Raw genomic sequence first — 20,313 nt, 5'->3', positions numbered from 1 at the left:
ACTAAACAGAAGCTAGTCAGGTGGCAGTTAGTAACAGTGGGGCGAATCCACGACATAAGGATATACAAATTATATAGCTTTTCTTTGATATTTAATAGAAGGTGAAAAAGAACAAACCTCATATTAGAAAAGTGCACTAAAATTAATATAACTATAACTAACTATGAATACTAAATTAAAGTGTCAAAGTAAACACTAAAAAAGAATAAGTTTATATATAGAATTAATCAATTAATATTGACATACCACTTAAAAACTTTCTCCTTAAATAAATGGAAATATCTTAGATACCAGAATTTGTTAGAGGACCCCACACTTTTTGCCCCACTGTGCTGGGACTTAGGCTCAGGCTGAGAGGGTCGTTCGCTGTCTGTCAGTCAGCGAAAGTAACTTTAAATGAAATTGAATTGAATTTAGTTCTGTGTGCGGCACACGAAACTCGATATATGTGGCACAGGAGGTGAAAGTGTTATAACGGAACAAGAGGGCCGGAGGACATGGGACATGGGTTTGGCCATAGGTGGAGGTTATAGTCAGCTGGAATCTGGCATGTTGCAGCCTGTCAGGTCGCTCCACACAACCGGAAATGTGTAGTTGACGCCCATTTGTGCCTATTTCGCGGCAGGAACATCTGTACGCCCTCAACGGTGTGTGCACATTACCGGGTGTTAATACTTCAATAATACACTCGGAAAGACATTCCAGCGGCCACCGCAGTATTGCTCAAACCATTTTAAATTTAGACAGCACTCGTGTTTCTGTGCTGCTGGCTCCCCCGCGATTGATTTGTTGAATTTTTGGGAGGGCCTAAATGGAAGTGAAAGTGGCCCAATAACTGGCTGATTGGCTGTCTGGCTGGTTATAACCTTGGGCAAGTCACCGGCAATTTTATTAAAGTCCCAGACTTGGCATGCACTCCCAAAAAACTTAACTGCCAGCGATTGCCGCATTCGGTTGGCCAGGAAAATGGGAAATGGGAAAAGTCCTGGGGTGTCAGAAGTGATCAAGCTCGGCCCAAGTGTTGAAGGATAGTGGCTTGAAGGGTCGTTAAGGACAAGGAAACGAAATCTTCCCTTTTGACAAGCAGTCAAGCATTGCACTTTACAATTTATTCACAATTCCTACACCGTAATTTCCAATTATAGTAAAGCGTCCAAAGGCTTTTATACAATATAGACTTACAAAATAAATATACATCTATTACCGACTCATTCTCATTCAAATTTGTTACAATATTAAGGCCAATTTGTCATGGGTTTAAGAATTTTAAATGCACAGGTTAAATATGTTTGAGAATAAGTCAATGGAAGATTAGGCTACATACAACATTTACTTAGAAAATACATTTTACAACTTATGATTTAGGATATATTATGATAAGCAGGTGAGCACTCATCTCAGCATCTCTGGTTCCGGGGGCTGCATGATATCCCTCATTACAGTTCTGGCCGAGGCAGGAGCACGTCCCAGTAGATAGAGGATGTTGAAGTACCAGTCGAAGAGACGCAGTTTGAAGGCTGATAAGAAGAGACAGTACTCGAAGTAGATGCGTCTGCTGAGCCAGCGGATATATTGTAGGGGCGATCGGCCGTCGTGAGTATAAAGGACCCTCTGGGCATAGCGGGCCATTACTCGAGGCCGATTAACAACGTCCCCATGCTGGTGACTTATTGCTCGTACTGTGTTAAGATTGCGGACCTGTTTGGTAAAAATATATTAACATAAATTCACAAAAAGTCTGGATGTTTAAGTGTACTAATCCTAACTTGAAGTCAGTTAACCATTGGACTTACCACAAACAACATACTCCTGGGCATCTCCTTCAGGGTGCCCATAATGTGCTCAAAGTTCTTCCTGGCGATCTCCTGCATGTGATCGATGTCCTCCTGCGACAGTTTGCCACGGATGCGGCCACCTCGGTTGCGAAGGGGCTGCTGGAAAAGCACTTCCGCGAAGCGCATGTAGTCGGCAATTCCAATCCGTTCAGCGGCCGCCTGCATCTTTGCCTCATCGCGCAGAACGGTGGCCTCCCAGAATTCGCAGAGAGGTCCACGCACATTCTGGGGAAGTTCTTCGTAAAGGCCATGGTCTAGAAGAATAATGTCCGCTCGGCCGTTTTTGCTATTTGGTCGCACAAAAACTGAAATCAATAAGGGATAATAGAGATAGAAATTATACTTGCAATCATATGTTAACTCACTATTTCCTGGATGTGGATCGGCGTGTACGAAACCGGTGTAGAAAATCTGCTCGGCAAAGGCATTAAACAGCTTTACATCTATGTCCTTTAGGCTAAGTTTTTGTTTTGCTATTGTTTTCAGATCGTTAATCTTGCAGCCGTCCATCCACTCAAGGGTGAGTACGCGCTAAAAATATAAAATAAAAAAATTAAATTAAACATAAAACAGTTTTATAGTAGTCGTAAAAAATCTATTAAAAAATTATATTAACTCACCGTTTTAGTATACGACCAATGGACCTTGGGGACATGAACATAGGTGAACTTCGCCATGTCCTTGGCGCATCTCTCAGCATTTTGGCCCTCCTGCAAGAAGTTTAGCTCCAGCACCAGGTTCTTTCGCAAATCATTCAGGATCCAGCCGAAGTTGTAGTCCTTGAAGAAGAACTCGACAATGTCCTGCAGGAAGATGATGGTGCCCAGGTCGCTGATGAATCGCTTCTGGAGATCGTTGTACTGCACCTTGACGGCCACCTGTTCGCCGCTGGGCAACTTTGCCTTGAAGACCTGTGCCAAACTGGCGGCCGCCACGGGTCGATAGTCGAACTCCTGGTATATATCCTCCGGCAACTGGCCGAAATCCTTGCGAAAGACCTTCTGCACATCCGCCTGGGTGGTGGGCAGGCAGCGATCCTGGAGCAACGACAGCGTGCTGGTGTACTCGACGGGCAGGATGTGATTAATGGCGGCGAATCCCTGGCCCACCTTGATGTATAAGCCGCCGTTGAGAAGGCACGTCTCCAGCAATCGTTCGGCGCTCTTCTTGTGAAGTACCTTCACCTTGGTCTCGTACTCTGGATCGTTTTCGTCCAGCCTCAGATAGTCGGCTGCTATCAATCCGGCGGTTTTCAGAGATCGTACGAAACGCACAGAGGCTCCACAGTAAGTGAAGTCATTCACTACTCCATCGTATCCCAAAGCACCAGCTCCGACCGCCAGAAGACTTAGTCGCAAGACCGGAACCCTTCTTTTCTGGGCAGGCGCATCCCGCTGCTCATGGATGGGCCTTCGACTGCGGATCCGGCTACCCAGGCTCAGCAGCTGCCGTACACGCTAAGAGATCGAAAATAGAAGGCTTAACTAGATTTATCAAACACTTAAGAGTTAAATAACTCACCTGGAGAGGTCCCATATTCCGTGCGCCCGCTGCAAAGTTCAGAACATTTAGCCTTTGCCCACCTGTTTGGCGATGTCAGCTGGAAAGCCCAAACAGCTGATTGTGGAACCCCCGCCTTGATGGGGCAACCTCGTCATTTTGCGGTTCGAGAAGTTCAAACCTGTCTCGGATTTTTAAACGACTGTCAATGGGAGAAATAAATCCACTTGAAACATCTACTATATACATACATCAAAACTATTAACAATTAAGCTTTATGACTTGTAAGCCACCAGTACGCAGCATCTCCCGCATCCAGGAGTGGAAAAAATCTTTAAGAAAGTACATACATATGTGCGTGTCCTTTTGTTGGGGACGCTCCGACTTTCCCGTGACACCGCCTTAAAGATGACAAAGCTTGACCTGTTACAAGGTGTCAGCCACATCGCCACAGCTGAGAAGGACCTCTTACCAAAAAATTAAGAATTAAAGTAAAAAAATTTTTTTTTTCAAATACATAAGTTTACAAAACAAGTGTGCGGTATATTTCAGTATTGAGGTAGTTTCGGTATATTTTAGAGAGCGTTTGTATTATTTCAAAAGTCCAAGTAGGGTCACACCTTTTTGTTGTTCTTGGTTCTGGATTTTTTCTGTTTGCGGCGACGGCGGCGCGTTTGAAGTGTAATTTTCAAGTGCAACAATTTGTTTACATTACGCCCCACTATTTGTATACACAGAACGAACGCAGGGCAGTGAACCAGTGAGCTCGAATCGCTCGGAAAACCAAGATGTCGGGCACCATACTGGAGAACCTAAGTGGCCGCAAGCTGTCCATATTGGTGGCCAGTTTGCTGTTGTGCCAGGTGCTCTGCTTCTTGCTAGGCGGTCTATACGCTCCCCTGCCCGCTGGTCATGTCACCGTCCTGGGATCTTTATGTCGCGAGGATCACACGCGCCAGAACGACACCGGATTCTTACTATACTCACGCGGCGTTGGAGCCTGTATCCCAGTGACCCGAGAGGAAGTGGAACGGGACTCCATGAAGATGGCCAACGAGTTGGTGCACGTCTTCCAAATGCCTCTGCCACGTGATCTTCGCGACCTGGACTACTCCCGCTGGCAGCAGAACCTGATTGGGGTGCTACAGGTGGAATTTGGGTATGACTCGTCATCGGAACTGCGTGAACCTCCCAGGGAATTGCAGCTGACCATCGATATGCGCCTCGCGTACCGAAACAAGGGAGATCCCGACAACGGCTGGAAATTGTATGCCCACGGAGTAGAGCACCGGTACCTGGACTGCGTCACCTCACATGTGGGACCCTCGGAAACCCTCTACTCCTGCGACATGATCCCCCTGTTCGAACTTGGCGCCCTGCACCACAGCTTCTATCTGCTGAATTTGCGCTTCCCGCTAGACACACCACGCCAGATGAACCTGCAGTTCGGGCACATGCACGATCTCACGCTGACGGCCATCCATCAGAACGGAGGATTCACCCAGATCTGGCTGCTGCTGAAGACGGTGCTCTTTCCCTTCGTGGTGGGCATTATGATCTGGTTCTGGCGACGGGTGCACCTGTTGCAGCGCTCGCCGGCCCTGCTGGAGTACATGCTGATCTACCTGGGTGCCGCTCTGACCTTCCTCAACCTGCCGCTGGAGTACTTGTCGCTGGTCTTCGAGATGCCGTATATGCTGCTGCTGAGTGACATCCGTCAGGGAATCTTTTACGCTATGTTGCTCTCGTTTTGGCTGGTCTTTGCCGGTGAGCACATGCTCATCCAGGATTCCCCGAATAAGTCGACGATTCGTTCGCGCTACTGGAAACATCTTTCGGCTGTCGTGGTGGGCTGCATCTCGTTGTTCGTATTTGATATTTGCGAGAGGGGCGTGCAGCTGCGCAATCCCTTCTACTCCATCTGGACCACTCCACTGGGCGCAAAGGTGGCCATGACCTTCATTGTGCTGGCCGGCGTTTCGGCAGCCATTTACTTCCTCTTTCTGTGCTACATGATCTGGAAGGTGTTCAGGAACATTGGCGACAAGCGCACCTCGCTGCCATCCATGTCCCAGGCGCGGCGACTCCACTACGAAGGTGAGTTCCCCAAAGGCATTTTATTTAATTTTTCCTCTCCGAATCTCTGAAACTTTTGTGTTTGATATATATTACTTTTTAATAAAAAACTATTTCGAAATAAGTTAGTTTATGACTGATAAATTTTAAGACATGGAAAGTTTTCAGATATTCTTATAAGTTATTTTCTTTTTAAGTGATGTAGAGTTTTTATTTTAAATTATTAATCAGTTGTCACAGTTCGTGATGCCCCCTTGGTCAATAAAATACGGTTATGGTGGAAATGTTCAAATGGTTTCTTATACTCAATGTATATAGATCGTATAAATGGCAAAGGTATGTGAAGCACAGTTCATACATTATATTCGGTGTACTCACAGTTTGTTTTTCTTCACATAAGAGTCTTCCCATAAAAGCCAAATTTAATGTTATCATGAAACATACTTATACGACATTTTATTACTCCCAATTTCAGGACTTATCTACCGCTTCAAATTCCTGATGCTGGCCACTCTTGTGTGTGCTGCTCTGACTGTCGCCGGATTCATAATGGGACAAATGGCCGAGGGTCAATGGGACTGGAACGACAGTGTGGAGATTCAGCTAACATCCGCCTTCCTGACCGGCGTATACGGAATGTGGAACATCTACATCTTCGCCCTGCTCATCCTGTACGCCCCCAGCCACAAGCAATGGCCGACAATGCACCAGAGCGACGAGACCACACAGTCAAACGAGAATATTGTTGCCTCGGCGGCCAGCGAGGAGATCGAGTTCAGCCACTTGCCATCGGACTCCAATCCCAGCGAGATCTCTTCGCTCACCTCGTTCACCCGCAAGGCGGCCTTCGACTAAGAGGAGGAGGATCGATTGAAATCAATTGAATTCAATGGGTTGTGTGCCAAACAGAGACCACAAATTGGCCCCTGCAGCCGTACCGCTCCAAGTGTGTGCTCATTTAATTACCATAGTCAGTAGCATTTCTTGCCTAGTTTTGCATTCTGTGCATTCGACAACGCGATCAGCATTATTACTTACCATTAACGTAGAGATTGACTAGTTTCTCTTAGCACGCTCAAAGTGTTTACGATTTTATCATCTGTATTTTTATGTATGCCTCGGCAGTATTATCTATTGATGTCCATTTTGTCTAGCTTGTAAGTTTTACATATTTATCAAAAACATTTTATACATGTATTTACACATTAAGGTGGTCCGATTTAAATTATATGACCCAATAGTCCATACACAACTAATGCGGTTATTTATCTTTTTTTAATACCACACTTTTATAATTATCTGTAGGACTCGGCCCCGATTTTTAATCTAAACTGTAGAGCAATTTCTCACTCAAGTAGCAATGCATCGAATAAAAAGCAATATTGAAAATGCCAAGCGATTTTATTTTTAAATGCCAAAATCTTCGTTTTGTCTTAAAAGGGAATGCAGTTTATTGGAACTACCAAATGATCCTTTGAGGCGAGCGGTAGTTCTGCCAGTAGAACTCTTTGGTGAAGTACACGTAGAAGGTGACGACATTGAGCAGCAGGTGGACGCCGAGTTCCAGCCACTCGGCGTATCCCTTGCGAGTGTAGCGTGTGTTCAGCCGGAAGATAATGTAGGGCACCAGGAAGTAGCGCAGCTCCAGAAGCCGCTGGAAGCACAGCACAAGGAAAAGACTGAGCGGGAACATCAACTTGAAGCTGTCCGGCATGTGTCGCAGTCCGCAGAAGAGCACACAAATGGAGAGCAGGTAAACCGGCGCCATGGCGTAGCGGAACCACCAGAACCGTCCGTAAAGTCGACTCCAAATATAGAAGGTATAGTGTCTGTTGTCCGCCAGCAAATAGGGATGCACTTCGGTGTTCAGGTGCACCACAACCAGGATCAGCAGCAACGCCAGCAGGGATATCACACGATTTCTGCGAATTAGCTCGGCTGCTGGACGAAACTGGCGCAAGGTATTGGATATTCCAAAGCCAGCGGCAAAGACAACGAAGTACAAAATCTGCGGCACATGCAGACTGGCCTCGTGGGCACTCTTGTCGCCCACCACAATGGAACCATTGATGCACAGGAATCCCACAAAGGGCAAAATAATCGAAGCGTAGAAGCAGCACTTTGCCAAAATGCTCAGGATGCAATTGAACAGCAATTGTGGGCTGGTAAAGAGCTGCAGCCACAACTGAAAAACAAGAAACGTATACAAATTAATGGAAAATATTTGTTTGTTTACACAGAATTTGTTTACAGTTGAAAATTAAGAGAGTAAATATACACAAGCTTTGATGGATTTGTTTTTTTCAAATTAAAATGAAAAGTAAATGTATTCATTTTAGAACACATTAAAAAGGTTTTCTAATTATGGATGAGTTACGAATTTAAACAAAGCAAAATAACACGGTTAATATATTGGTAATGAATAATAAGTGACCCACCTCTTTGCCCAACAGCCGAATTTTCTCTTTGGGAACACCCCGTGTCCGAGCGCATTGTTGGACCAGCGTGTCCAGCACAGTTATCCCGGTGGCCATGCACACCCACACGATGTTTGTCTGGCGCATAAGCACACTGGCGGCCCCAAAGACGGCCGCCGGCAGGTGCGCATCCTGCTGCCAGTAGTTGTAGAACAGGAGCACCATGGTCAGCGACAAGGTGTCCGTGTAGTAGAGGTGGCTAAAGAAGTAGAGCGGCGGGAGCACAGACATGGTGATCGCCTCATGGGCAGCATACGAGTTACCCCCCGAACCGGCTAGGACGCGCCGCCTGATCTTGTAGAGCAACAGGATATTGATTCCGGCACCGGCCAAGCTGAGCATTCTCAATCCCGTCACCGTGCACAGATTCAAAGGATTCAGGACGAGGGCGATCAGGTACAGGCCCGGGAATGTTGTTATCTTGGGATCCCACTGAAAAGAAGGATAGAGAATGATTACCTGGTCATTTTAGGTTCCTCTTTGCCGCTTACCACATCGAACTCCTTGCGGCAAAAAGCCAATCCCTGCGGGATGTGGAACTCCTCATCAATTACGTAGTCGGAGGTGCCATTAACGCGCAGGAACAATGGCAGCGAGTAGAGCACAAAGCCCACGGGCAGGACTAGCTTCCACGACCCGTTCATGGCAGGACAGGGATTCCAGCTCCTATATTCCTCCTTAAAAAGACTGCTCCAATTGTTTGTTTATTTTTGGACTAAACCAGCCGGCAAGCGGGAAAATTCACTAACGCCTTGCTTACAAGAAAATGGTATTCAAAAAAATACTGAATAAAAAGAGCGCGGCGGCATTTAGGGCATTCTTTAAAATTATCCTAAGGAATAGAAAGTAACTAACTTTAGTCCGCGATTAATATTATTTATTTGACCCGGATTCCCGGTCATTTGGACAGTCAAAACGGCTGGTTTCAGGAAACTAAGTACCAGGCGAGCAGAAATGCCTAGAAGGTGACTATACAGTTTGTCGAACAAACAGTATTCAAGATTCGAACCACCCATGATGATCTAAATATCTGAGTTTCATACCTTTGCATTTTAAGATCACCATTAGTCGAGACTCGAACCATGGTTCCAGGCAAGGCTGTTGACTTGTAGATTTTTGCAGCCACCTTCTAGGCTTTTCTGTTCGCCTGCTGCTCCCGAATGAAAAAACTCAGAAAATTCTTATTTTCGACCAAAAGATTTGATTTCAGGCACCAGGCAAACATAATTCATACTAGTAAAACATAGTAAACTAAAATCGATTTTTATCCATTCCCATCCATAAAAAGTATAGACTTTTAGTTTTTAAACTTTATAAGGTTTATTAATCATTATGGTATTTGAATATACATTTCGAACTTTAACATAGAAGTACATACAAACAGAATGTTTAACAAACAGTACGACTTAATGACTACCAAATATCCAGGCTTTGGAGCAACTGGAGGATCTAACTGATAATGCCTTCAACTGTACGAGTATATGCGCTATATAGAACGTGTGATTTGTATAGACTGCGATGCTTTGTGTTGCGGTGCGGATGAGTTTGATGTGTCGTGTGTCTTGTGGCTGGAGCCTTCGTGGTCACAGGGAGAACTCCACCTTCCGCAGTCGTTGCTACTTGTTCACACTCCGATAGATCATCGGGGCGGATCGATCGTTGGTCTTCGTGTGCCTCAACTTAACCGTGGCGAACTGAGAGGCTCTGCAAAAGATCAAGGACTTGTCCGGTTGAGATCCCATCCTTATCCCATCCGGGATCTCTACTTACGGAGGAGGCTGGGGGAACAAGCTAGTACGGGGGGATTTGGTGGGGCTAGCTGGACTACACGGAATCGTTACAGGTCAGTAGTCTATGGAATAGTTGCGATAAATACCGCGCCTGCTAGAAAAGCAATTTACGTTCACATTACTTCGACTAATAAAATTCAAAATTCAAATGAAATGCGAGCAGGCACCAAACAAATCAGGGGGAGAATGTTTAATGGAGAGGTCCTTGTTCTATGAAGTTTCCTCAGGCATGTACAAAAAATGGTTAAACCCTTTTCATCATCAGCGTTGGCAACACACACAAAAGTGTTTAAATTAGAAACTAAAATAAGATATGTACATAAAACAAACAAAAACAGAACTTGACTTAGGCTAAAACTATGCAATTGTACAGGGTAAAATATTGCTTAACTAAAAAAGGAGGGAAAGGGTTGGGATTCAGGGACCTGGTTTTACATACGAGTATATATATTATATATCCCTTTCCCCAGCTGCACTTTTCCACTCCACTTTCTCTCTCGGCTCATTTTCTTAACCGGTAAGAAGACGGCGAAACTGTTGCCTATATCCTTTATTATTACCAATTCACCATCCTTTTTCCCACTTCACTTGAGCTTGGCACTTGATGACTTCTGGCCGTGCTGCTCCTGATCCCAGAAGTCGTACCATGGACCATAGCTCTTATTTCCGGCTAGACTCTTCGAGTTCCGCTCCAGGGTTTGGCTGTTGCTGCTCAGATTGTTGCTGGCGGAGGCGGAGGAGGACTTGAGGAGGCGTGTTCGCGGCAGGATCGTGGCCGTCGGAGCACCCGAACTCGCGGTTGAGTTGCGGGTGAGAGTGCTATCCTGATCCTTCGAGGAGGACTTCTTCAGCGTATTGGTGGCCGTGGTGGAGGTGGAGGATCGAAAGGTGTGGAACTCCATTTGCTGCTGCTGTTGCTGCTGATGGTGATGCCTTCGCAACTTGTCGTCCTTGCGCACCAAGTGATCGTTGATCACAATGCAATCGTAGGGATCCGAACTGGTCGACTTGAGCTCCGCATCGGACTCCTCCTCGTCCTCGCTGGTGTAGTACTGCTTGAGTATGTCCTGTCGTTTCACCGTCTTCATAACCAGTCCATGTCCATGTCCATGTCCGTGTCCATTGTTCTTTCCCTCGTCAAAGAAGTTGTTCACATCGCTGAGCTTCAGGGTTCCGTGCTCATCGCTTTCACCTTCGTCCGTGGATTGCGGAAATTGCTGCTGCTGCTGCTGTTGCGAATTCTTCGAGCGACTCAGCGTCTGCGATTTGTGCTGGGATCCCGATCCGGACAGCTGTTTGTCCAGCTTACGATGCGTCTGCTGCTGATCCTGCGACTGACCTCGCCGCATGGTGCTCATCCGTTCCGCCTCCGTGGGCTCCTCAATGTCGATCTCAATGGTCTTCATGATCTTCATCCGGGATTTGGGAGTATAGCTGCTCCTATGTTGCTGCTGCTGCTGCTGCTGATGTTGCTGCTGTTGTTGTTGCTGCTGCTGCTGCTGCGGAGGATGCTGGGGACTCACCCCGTAGATATTCTCATCCTCATCGCCGTAAATTTCCGTGCTGGTGATACTATCCTTTCGCTCGCGCTTCTCCTGCGAGGAACTCGAATTGTGCGACTTTGTCAGTGTGCCATTGCGATCCTCGTCGGAACGCCGCTCCAACTCATCCCGATCGCGCATCTCCTCCAGATTGGGAGCTGCCACCAGATCGCGATGCTGCCACAAGGACATGCCGGCTAGAATATCCTCGCCACTGCGTCCGCCGCCGAACTTCCAAAAGGATTTCGTGCGCTTCAAGCCAGCACTCGATGCCTGCAGGATCTCATCATCGGAGGCAATCAGATCGTAGCGCATCTTGCCAACTCCTCCGCTCTGGCGACTCAGTCGATTGAGGCTCTTGTCGTCGATCTGGCTATCAACGCTGTTCCGGAAGTTCCTGTTCAGTGTCCAGGATGCCACATCCCGGGGCACCGTGTGGGTATGCGAATTCGTATCCGCCCGACGTCTAATTATTCGGTTTATTTGGTTTTTGGTGTCATTTTGCATAGTGGTTTTTGGTAGTGGTTTCGGTGTGGTTTTTGTGTGTTTGTGTTTCGGTTTTTGTGGTGCATTTTTTGGGGTTAACACAAAGGATGACAACAGGGCAAAATGGCGATACATGAAATCAAACAAGAACGAAAGAAAAGCAAATGATAATAAATACAATCAATTGAAATTGACACTTCAAAAAAGGAAGTAAACGGAAGGCAAATAACTTGGCAAGAAATTCAGTTAAAATGGGAAATGTTTATAAGGATTAGTCACAAAATTTGAAGAAAAAGCGGAGATGCTGCAGCTTGACTTGAAGAGCAAAAATAGAAAAGAAAACTTTATGAAAATGGCTCAAAAAACTTTATTATATTGTTACTGGAAAATTTTCTGTGTGTAAGACTTTTTCATTGTAAGTAGATGTTTATTTATGTTGTAGTTAGCTGCTTGAGTTTAAATAAATAACATACAAATGCTAAATTTTTCATCTTCTATTTGTGCTCTCCAAGCTTTTTTTACAACTATATTTATAAGAACTCTAGAATGCGAGTGTTATCACCTTAAACTGATATAAATATATCTAGTAATTTCTTGATATATGTACATAAATGCTTGAGCAACAGTAGTTCAGTTTTTCAAACAATCTTTTGTGATAAAACCCATATTCTAGAGTTTCAACCTATAGTTTTTTTTCTCAACCTACCGAATGGGCACTCGCTGTGTGGATGGCTCCTCATCGGAATAGTCGACCTCCGGTTGTGGAGGAGGTTCGTTGGCGAAGCCACTGTCATTGCTGCTGTGCAAAGAGGTTTTGGCAGCCACCCCTGATTTGCCAGAAGGATGGCTCTTGGAGCTCTGTGGGATAATATTTTAACCAATTAATAAATATAAAAAATAACAGTAAATAAAGTAAAGAATTTAATAAGTAAAAGTAAATTCAAAAGTTATATAACCCCACCTGCACGCCATTCAATAACTTTTGCTTGCGTCTCTCCACCGCCGAGGTGACTCCTCCGTTGGAGGCGCAGAAGCTCTGCGAGCTGTTCAGCATCCTCGAGGACTCCCTCTGCTGGCCATTGGGCACCGGAGCAGGCAGAGTGGGCGGCGGACCTGGTCTGGGATTGGCGTTCGATCCCGGGCGGTACTTCTTCTGCTGCTTGATGGTGTCGCCGAACATTCGCGTGGGCGAGGACTCCTCGGCGGAGTGATTCCTTCTCCTCCGATAAGTGGCTTCATGGCTCTCCATCAACTCGAGTTGCGCCTCGTAATCCTGCTGCTGTTGCTGGTAGCTGCGGAGGCCACCTCCTCCTCCGGAACCGGAACCCGAACCACCGCCATTCCGCTCGTAACCCATCAACATATTCTCATATCGCCGGCCACCGGAGGTCGAGGTTTCTGCCACTTCCGCATTGGTGTACGCAACTGGGAACCAGCCAAAGTGCTGGGTTCGCAGATTCTCACCGAATTGCCACCCCTTCGCCTTGCCGCCCACCAAAGCAATGCGATCGCCCTCCTCGAAGGACAACTGATTCTCCCCCGACGGCATGTAGGCATAGAGAGCCTTCACCAGAGGACGCTGATCCCCTCGCTGATCGTCACCCAAACTGGCCAGCTGCTCCTCAAGGATCTTGTGTTTGTTGCCTGCCAATCGAAAGTAATACATTCGCAAATAAAAGGTTCGATTAACTTCAGAAAACAAAACCAAAACGAAATCATAATCAAGCCAAAAAGAGCGATAGTTAATGGATTTTATTTGGCCAAGCTAAACCAATTGGTTGACCCACCTGAACTCTGGCCAGTGCCCACCAAAGCCAAATTGAAGTCGGACTTGGCACGTGGCAGTGAGTTTTGGGCATAGTGCGATGGCCCGGAGATTCCCATTCCGGAGAGGTTCTCCCGCTCGTGCAGAGTGCGCATGTCTCCGTAGGGAGCGTCGATGCTCCGCGATTTCTTCAGCTGGGAGCCGTTGCTCTGCAGGTGGTCATCGTCCCCGTCCTTAATTCGCTCCTGTTTGGGATAAATATATATAAATTAATTGATAAAAATTTGGTACAATTATAATTACAAGCTAAATATTAAAGTCATTGGTTCAAAACTAAGGATTGTGGTTAAGTCAAGACGAAGTTGAAGTTATAAGATTTAAACGAAAATAATTACTTAGGAAAGCAGAAAAGGCTCATATGTATAATCATTCCTGCTATTCTTAGACTTATTTTTATTCTTTTACACCTATTACTAATGTCTAAAAGTATTTGGTTTTATTGTCGGTCAATCAAAATCTAAGTGCGACCCTTAAAAATTTGATTAGAATGAAAACATGACTCAGTTAAAAAAAAAGATCAAAAAATTAATATCTTCATATCTTCATTGTTCAACCTTAAATTGAATTTTCTTTTCCCATTTTCTTGTAATGGAAGATTTGGTTAATAGAAACCAAAGTTCATCAGATAACATATGGGAAATAAACATACATCAATTTTATTTTCAAGATTAACGTTTATAACCAACAAAGAAAATAATCACTAATATCTTTAACTTGAAATTAAAATTGATATATGTTTATAACCTATAAAACATCCGATATCTCCGATGAACTCTGGTTTCTATAAAGCAAATCTTTGTGTACAAGAAAAGCTTCTTCTAATTATGTTGGCTTGTAGAGAACTCGAATTAGAAACCGCGGTGGTTAACAGAGTGGTTAGCGCCCAATCGGATGGAATCGGTTGGCTATAATGGGTGGTGGAGATGACTCACCAAACGTCGCAAGTTGCCGCTGATGTTGTTGATGTTGCTGATGTTGTTGTTGTTGTTGTGTCCGTTGCTGCTGCTGTAGCCACTCTCATAGGCGGCCGGGGGAATGATCTCACGAGAAGCGGCAATCTCTTGCCAATTTTCGAAATTATTATCAATTACCGTCTTGCCGGTGGTGTGGTAGGCCATCCAGTGCTTGGCGATCGAGCACTGGCGCTCCAAGACGAATCCGTACCGTCGACGCTCCTGTGTCATGGCCTTTTTTTTTTTTTTGGTTCCAAGAACGGAAGTGGGAAAGTGGGAAAGAGTCGAGGACTCGGTCAGTCATACATGCTTGGCAATTTTAACAAATTTTCTAAGATTATTTGGGTATGCGTTGAAATTGTACGTGACAAAAATGTACAACAATTATTGTAAAAATGTATACAAAAGCCTAAGAAAAGGTATACGTTCCTAAACAATTTAAAAATTATAAGAATTAATTTAAATTCATTTATTCATTTAATTAATTTTACAAAAATATTTTAAACCTGATTTTGAACTTAAAGTATATTATTAAAAAGAAAAAATGTTCTGTGTTTATTAACAGAATTAAATGGTTAAGTAAACTGTTCAAATCTTCGAAAATAAAACCCCTATTAAAATCCAACATCCTATTTAAAGTATATATTTTAATGTTAATTTTAAAATACAATAATTTCTTCATGTGTAGAGGTGGATCAAGATTCGGCCTGCAGCCAATGAACTTACATTCTTGTAGCTCTGATCGCAGAACACATCCAGCTTCTTCTTCTGATCCTCGAGCAATTGGAGGCTCTGTGGGAAAGTTAGTTTTTTTGGTGGCTCCACAGATCGTTTGTGTATATCCCCACTTACCCTCAACTCCTTTTCGGTATTTTCGGGCGTGGCCTTTTTCTTGCGCTGCTTCTTCATGGTGGAGACCGCCTTCTGGTAGCTCTCCATTCGCACCTTGTGCTGCTGCAGGAACTTCTTCTGCTCGTGCTGCACCACCTTCGTGTCCTTCTCCAGGTTCGTCTCCAATGGCACCAGTAGATCCACGTAGAAGGCTTTCAGCTGCAATACAAATAAGATGTTTTTAATTCAAAGTTAAAGAAATAAATAATGCTTAATAAATCATAAGGGTTAAATAGTCTTTCCAGTTTGGAAATAAAGTAGTAGAATATAATACAATTGCAATTGTTTTGTACTATTTTTTACTTTTTTAAAGAATATTGTGTTTCATGATTACACAAATAATTAAATACCAGACAAAGTCACACTTTTTAATTAAAATTGTGGGACCGAAATTTAGGCAACATTTTGTTGTTTTTAAAACTGAGTTAGTTCAGTTATTTTAGTCCAATATAACTCGTCCAATTTAAATTTATAATAAATAAATTAATTTTAATATTTCTTAAAATCAATATAACAATTTTGCATTATCAAAATCAAAATTTATTCTTTTTTAATTCTAGGTCTAAGATTGCTTTACTTACAATATTCATCTGCTGCTCCTGAATTTCCTTGTTGACATTCACGACGCTCATCAAAGCCGAACCTGAACGGAGAACCAGACAAGTTGAGATCAAATGCACTGTCACTTTTTTTTGGATGGGGAGGGGGGAGCGGGAGAGGGGGGAGGGAGGGGTTTAAACCTAGACTGGCTTCTTACCAATATCGCCCGTTCCGCTTTGCTGGGCGTTCATCGCAATCTTGGCCAATGCTTCATTGAATAGACGCGAGGCGGTTGCGGCACCTGTTGCATGAAATGGCACGGAATGCATTGCAAATTAGTTAACTGTACCCCACTTGCAGCATTATGATATGCACACCATACCACAACACCACATATACACCAATACAGATATAAACTCACCGTGCAACGCCTTGAGGTAGCTTTTGCCCGCCGCAATTAGTTGCCTGGCACCCGGATTGAATCTATCCAGTATGTTCTGCAATTGAGGAGATCGATGGCGTCGTTAGCTAAGATATCCATATACACTTGCTTATCGCATGCTTAATTAAATGTAATTTACTGGCCAGCATGCACCAACATTTCAATTTCATTAGGTATTAGTCCCCCTTTCCCCCTTTTACCCCCTCAAAAGTTGGTGGTAAATGGTAATGGTTTTCCCCGTTTTGCCGCGAGCAGTAAAAGTCGGATTGTATAAGTTGATTCGAGACAATGTTGTGGTCAGCCAGCGACATCATTAGTTCCGTGTTGCAAACTACTACAAACTACATACTCGCAATGCTAATTAACCATTTAGTAATCTCTCATCTATGATTTAGTGATTTAGTGGTGAATGCAAATGAAAGTTATCCGAAACATCAGCAAATGCGGCTGGGAAATGCATTTTAAGTTGAAGAAATAGCTAAATGCATAAGGAAAGTTTTTTAATTTTGTTTTGAACTTTATGGGATTCTTATTATAGAACACAAAAAAAATTAACACGTTAACTTTGCAATTCTTTCCCATAACTTAGATATTGTTAAACCTGTTCGGCTAATTGAAGGCACAAAAATAAAGTTTGAATTTATTGGTTGCAGTTTTTACTGCCGGCAGTAAAATCTTTACTTAACCACTAATAAGGAAGACTTCCATTCAGTTTTAAGTTTCATTTCTTAACCAGTTTTGAAGTAGTTGAAAACTTGACTGGGTTAAACTGGATCTAGTCTAGTTTTTCATAGAGAACGTTTCTAAAAGTTATGGCGTGTTATCCAAACAAATTCTTTAAAAGACTTCGGTTCTTTTTTAGGGGAAAGCTAATTACATTTAAGAATTATGTATTCCACTTGAGCTGGTTTTTCCTCTATATAATTGTTATTCTTACTTATATAAGATGTACTGCAGAAAATAAACCTATTAACAAACAATATTATATATTCCTTTATCGGCATAGAGCTCATCAATCATCAATAAACTCTCAAACCCTGATTTCTTTGGCCTTAACACCTTTAATGATTTATTATCCACAGAACTTCGCCATAAGCGAATCTATTTAAATACAAATTACTACATCTACTCAAAATATACCTGAAAATGAGTCATAACATATTATTATTATCAATTGATCTTAGGCCTCGGAAAATCCAAAATGATGAACAGCAAAACGGTAATTAATTAGCAACTTTGCACATGATTTGAATACAATTCGAGACTGGGGTTTCAGATGAAGCTGCATTACTTCGAGATGACGTGAATGGATTTTGTCATGTGGAAGGGAGGCTGACATCACCAGACTGTTACACCATAAAACACAAAAATAAAAAAGAGAAATACATGACAAAGAAACACTTTGGTCCTGGGCTTGGCCAAAAGTTGAGTTGTCCAGCAGACAAAGCCGAGCGCTTAACACGCAAACCGAAAGATACAAACCCACAAATTTGAATTCTCTTTGGCCACAAACCGTTTGCATTGTTCCAAAGTCAAACGCTTTAAATGTTCATTAGGAACTATCGAGTATTTTTTGGTTAAGCGTAATTGATTGTTGTTCTCGGTGTACAAATACTTTAACACCCAATCACTTCCGCCCTCGAAAAGTATAAGTAACTACCGAATTCCTTGGCCCCCAAGTAATTAGCAACAAAATGTCAAAAAGCCAATATGTAAACAACACATTTTCTGTCGAACAATTCGCTTCGCTTGTGCCAATGGACTATTGCCAAATGTTTACGTCTCGAGTTTGTATTTGCTTTTCTACAAAATTTATTGGCTTGAAATGTGGCAGCAAGGCGTGGGAATGAAACGAGCCAGCACTCCAGCTCAGATACTTAGATACTCCGATAGTCAGATACTTAGATACTCAAAAGCAAGGTCGTCTCCGCTTAACGATTCAACTTGCTTGAGTGTTTGTTTTTATGATCTACTAGCTAACTGATTTATTTGGAAGCTCTACTTTGAGAAACAGATACTGTTGGCTTAAAGATACAGATATCCGTTGCAAGCAAATCTGCATTTCGGTGTATCTTCTAGTGTTTATTTTCCACAAGTGCACTTGACTCGACTGACCTCAGTGTAGTTTATTTAATTTGGTTACCGATACTTTAATAACACGTACGGATACCCAAGTAACTTCGTGGATTCAAGTGCGTTTTTCAAAGACCTTTGGGGCTGTGAGTTTATGGGTTTATCAATGTTAATTGTTTCGTTTTTCTACGCTTTGCGGCAAACACATTTTGTGGTTAATGCAATCAGTGTTTTGGGATCGCTATCTCAGTGTTCACTTGGGACTTACCCTGGGTTTTGTAAAATGATTATAGCCTTGAAAGTAATTATGACAACAGATTATAAAATCAATAACTGAGACTCGGATAAGTCATTAAAGATTAAATTGCTTAGTGAGTTTAAATTAACTTTAGGAAAGTAAAAAGATACACTTTTAGCAATAGAATATATAGATTAGCAATATTAAATCTTTATTCTTCTTCAAATAAACTATTATATATTTTTGGGATTATGAAAATTTGTTTTAAAAATCCAATTTAATTTTTTTTTAACTTGCTTTAAGTACTTGTATCGTTCGCAATTAAGTTACCTAAGTGCAAACCATGTTTCCTTTAACTGCGATGGCTATCAGCTCGTGTAATTGGCCTAAACGCTTAACAAATTCCTGCTCGTTCGATCCAGCAATTAACATTTCTCCTTGTTCACCCACTCTTGGCCAAAAGCTGACGCAATCGCTTATCACGCCCGCAAATCTGCGTCCCACCGACAACACTTAACCCAAAATTAATTGAGGTAGTACCCCGTATTCAGTACTCACTACTCAGTACTCAGTACTCAGTATCCAGATCCCAGTTCACAGTTCCCAATCCAAAGCCGCAGCCCAAACCCAAACCCAAACCCAAATGACTTGGTCTCTAATCGTCGCTTAACATAAATCGCCAGCAGTGAGCGCCACACATGTGTAATTTTTTTTAATTAAAACAGAGACTAAATGCAGAGCATAACACGAAAGCCTCCCATTTGCTTAAAAAGCCAACGAGGCGGAATGTTGGGCGGTGCACTGAGAGAAAACTTGTTTACCATTTAAATAAATACTAGAAGAAAAAATTGTAGATAATAAAAACAGTATAAGAATACTATTTACTTAAAAGTTTCATTTATTATATTTAATTTATAAATATTTTTTTGTTTGAATAATTTGAAAAGATTAAATAAACTTTTCAAACCTTTAAGTATTTCCATTTATTTCATATATATTCAAAACTATTTAAATGGTAAATCTAGAAAGGTAAAAAAACATTTTTAATTAATAATTTGTTTCTGTGTCGCATTGGTAGCTTGGATTAGGGGAATGTCGGTGGTTTTGGAGAGCCTCTTTCAGGTTAGGCCATAATTTAACGACGCCGGCGAGTGACACACCCACTTGTGAGCATGCGAGAATGCAGCACTAACCGAAACGAAACAACGACGGCAAACCGCAATTATGCCAATTAGAAACCAACAAATGCAAAAGGCAACACGCAACAGGTTTGCCAGCGAAACAATTCAAAGGCGCTGGCAACCCAAGTCAACTGTTGACAAAACCTCAACGAAGGCGTCAAGGCGCAACCGGTCACGCCTTCTTTCAGGGGCGGGGATCGCAGGGGGTTCCCTAGGAGTGGCAACAGCCGAAGTTAAACCCCCTCCTCCGACAATCCCCAATCCCCTCAAACTCGGCGACAGATGAACGCAAAGTGCGTGAAAAATGCTAAACGTAAATAATTCTCGCTTGCGTGACTTCTTCCCAGGCAGTCGGCTAACAACCAGCTGAAATGGAATATTTCCTCTGTTCTAAGCGAAGAGTAGATGTCCTTGGCGATAGGGAAGCATATATGGGCAAAGGACACGATAATGAAAGGATGATTA

The 20,313-nt window shown here is 43.1% G+C and overlaps 4 protein-coding genes across 8 annotated transcripts in view; 1 reads left to right on the top strand and 3 right to left on the bottom strand.

Annotated features, from left to right (window-relative positions):
- Nucleotides 1-1,069: 1,069 nt before the first annotated feature.
- LOC108100498 (uncharacterized aarF domain-containing protein kinase 5) lies at nucleotides 1,070-3,783 on the bottom strand. Its single transcript, XM_017204443.2, has 5 exons — nucleotides 3,357-3,783; nucleotides 2,456-3,292; nucleotides 2,201-2,366; nucleotides 1,794-2,140; nucleotides 1,070-1,698 (listed from the first exon to the last, which is right to left on the bottom strand). The coding sequence occupies exons 1-5, from the start codon at nucleotides 3,369-3,371 to the stop codon at nucleotides 1,393-1,395; spliced, it is 1,671 nt and encodes a 556-aa protein (XP_017059932.1). The 5' UTR covers nucleotides 3,372-3,783; the 3' UTR covers nucleotides 1,070-1,392.
- A 119-nt stretch (nucleotides 3,784-3,902) lies between these two features.
- LOC108100497 (protein wntless) lies at nucleotides 3,903-6,806 on the top strand. 2 transcript variants are annotated; one of them, XM_017204441.2, is made up of 3 exons: nucleotides 3,903-5,432; nucleotides 5,643-5,747; nucleotides 5,887-6,806. In XM_017204441.2, exons 1-3 carry the CDS (start codon nucleotides 4,124-4,126, stop codon nucleotides 6,264-6,266), a joined length of 1,794 nt encoding a protein of 597 aa, XP_017059930.1. In that variant the 5' UTR covers nucleotides 3,903-4,123; the 3' UTR covers nucleotides 6,267-6,806. The 2 variants fall into 2 exon arrangements, with proteins under 2 accessions (XP_017059930.1, XP_017059931.1); XM_017204442.2 differs by lacking the exon at nucleotides 5,643-5,747.
- On the bottom strand, nucleotides 6,794-8,610 carry LOC108100499 (putative Dol-P-Glc:Glc(2)Man(9)GlcNAc(2)-PP-Dol alpha-1,2-glucosyltransferase). Its single transcript, XM_017204445.1, has 3 exons — nucleotides 8,380-8,610; nucleotides 7,850-8,320; nucleotides 6,794-7,596 (listed from the first exon to the last, which is right to left on the bottom strand). Exons 1-3 carry the CDS (start codon nucleotides 8,530-8,532, stop codon nucleotides 6,871-6,873), a joined length of 1,350 nt encoding a protein of 449 aa, XP_017059934.1. The 5' UTR covers nucleotides 8,533-8,610; the 3' UTR covers nucleotides 6,794-6,870.
- A 573-nt stretch (nucleotides 8,611-9,183) lies between these two features.
- The window catches only part of LOC108100532 (brain-specific angiogenesis inhibitor 1-associated protein 2), a 33,375-nt gene continuing 22,245 nt past the window's right edge, over nucleotides 9,184-20,313 (bottom strand). Inside the window, exons 3-13 of one of the 4 annotated variants that reach the window (XR_001771996.2) lie at nucleotides 16,336-16,411; nucleotides 16,132-16,215; nucleotides 15,956-16,017; nucleotides 15,336-15,533; nucleotides 15,210-15,275; nucleotides 14,463-14,717; nucleotides 13,493-13,715; nucleotides 12,667-13,349; nucleotides 12,412-12,563; nucleotides 9,659-9,772; nucleotides 9,184-9,592 (exon numbers count right to left, since the gene is read on the bottom strand). Coding sequence is in view for 3 of the 4 variants with exons in the window: in XM_017204491.2 (XP_017059980.1) it covers nucleotides 10,263-11,685; nucleotides 12,412-12,563; nucleotides 12,667-13,349; nucleotides 13,493-13,715; nucleotides 14,463-14,717; nucleotides 15,210-15,275; nucleotides 15,336-15,533; nucleotides 15,956-16,017; nucleotides 16,132-16,215; nucleotides 16,336-16,411 (3,222 nt within the window). In the remaining variant the exon portion in view is untranslated. Of the gene's footprint in view, nucleotides 11,686-12,411; nucleotides 12,564-12,666; nucleotides 13,350-13,492; nucleotides 13,716-14,462; nucleotides 14,718-15,209; nucleotides 15,276-15,335; nucleotides 15,534-15,955; nucleotides 16,018-16,131; nucleotides 16,216-16,335; nucleotides 16,412-20,313 lie in introns of all 4 variants that reach the window. The other 3 variants (XM_017204491.2, XM_017204492.2, XM_017204493.2) reach the window with 3 other exon arrangements.

This window comes from Drosophila ficusphila, unplaced genomic scaffold (genome assembly GCF_018152265.1).
Source record: "Drosophila ficusphila isolate 14025-0441.05 unplaced genomic scaffold, ASM1815226v1 contig_286, whole genome shotgun sequence".
Classification (NCBI taxonomy): Eukaryota; Metazoa; Arthropoda; class Insecta; order Diptera; family Drosophilidae; genus Drosophila; species Drosophila ficusphila.
This window is presented reverse-complemented; position numbering and strand designations above follow the sequence as displayed.

Coding starts and splice junctions, on each gene's coding strand:
- LOC108100498 (XM_017204443.2), bottom strand. Junction 2,367..2,455: donor ATTGGTCGTATACTAAAACG/GTGAGTTAATAT, acceptor TTATATTTTTAG/CGCGTACTCACCCTTGAGTG. Junction 2,141..2,200: donor CGATCCACATCCAGGAAATA/GTGAGTTAACAT, acceptor TATTGATTTCAG/TTTTTGTGCGACCAAATAGC.
- LOC108100497 (XM_017204441.2), top strand. CDS start 4,124: ATGTCGGGCACCATACTGGAGAACCTAAGTGGCCGCAAGCTGTCCATA. Junction 5,433..5,642: donor GCGGCGACTCCACTACGAAG/GTGAGTTCCCCA, acceptor ATTATTAATCAG/TTGTCACAGTTCGTGATGCC. Junction 5,748..5,886: donor AGATCGTATAAATGGCAAAG/GTATGTGAAGCA, acceptor TCCCAATTTCAG/GACTTATCTACCGCTTCAAA.
- LOC108100499 (XM_017204445.1), bottom strand. CDS start 8,532: ATGAACGGGTCGTGGAAGCTAGTCCTGCCCGTGGGCTTTGTGCTCTAC. Junction 8,321..8,379: donor GCCGCAAGGAGTTCGATGTG/GTAAGCGGCAAA, acceptor CCTTCTTTTCAG/TGGGATCCCAAGATAACAAC. Junction 7,597..7,849: donor TTCGGCTGTTGGGCAAAGAG/GTGGGTCACTTA, acceptor CTTGTTTTTCAG/TTGTGGCTGCAGCTCTTTAC.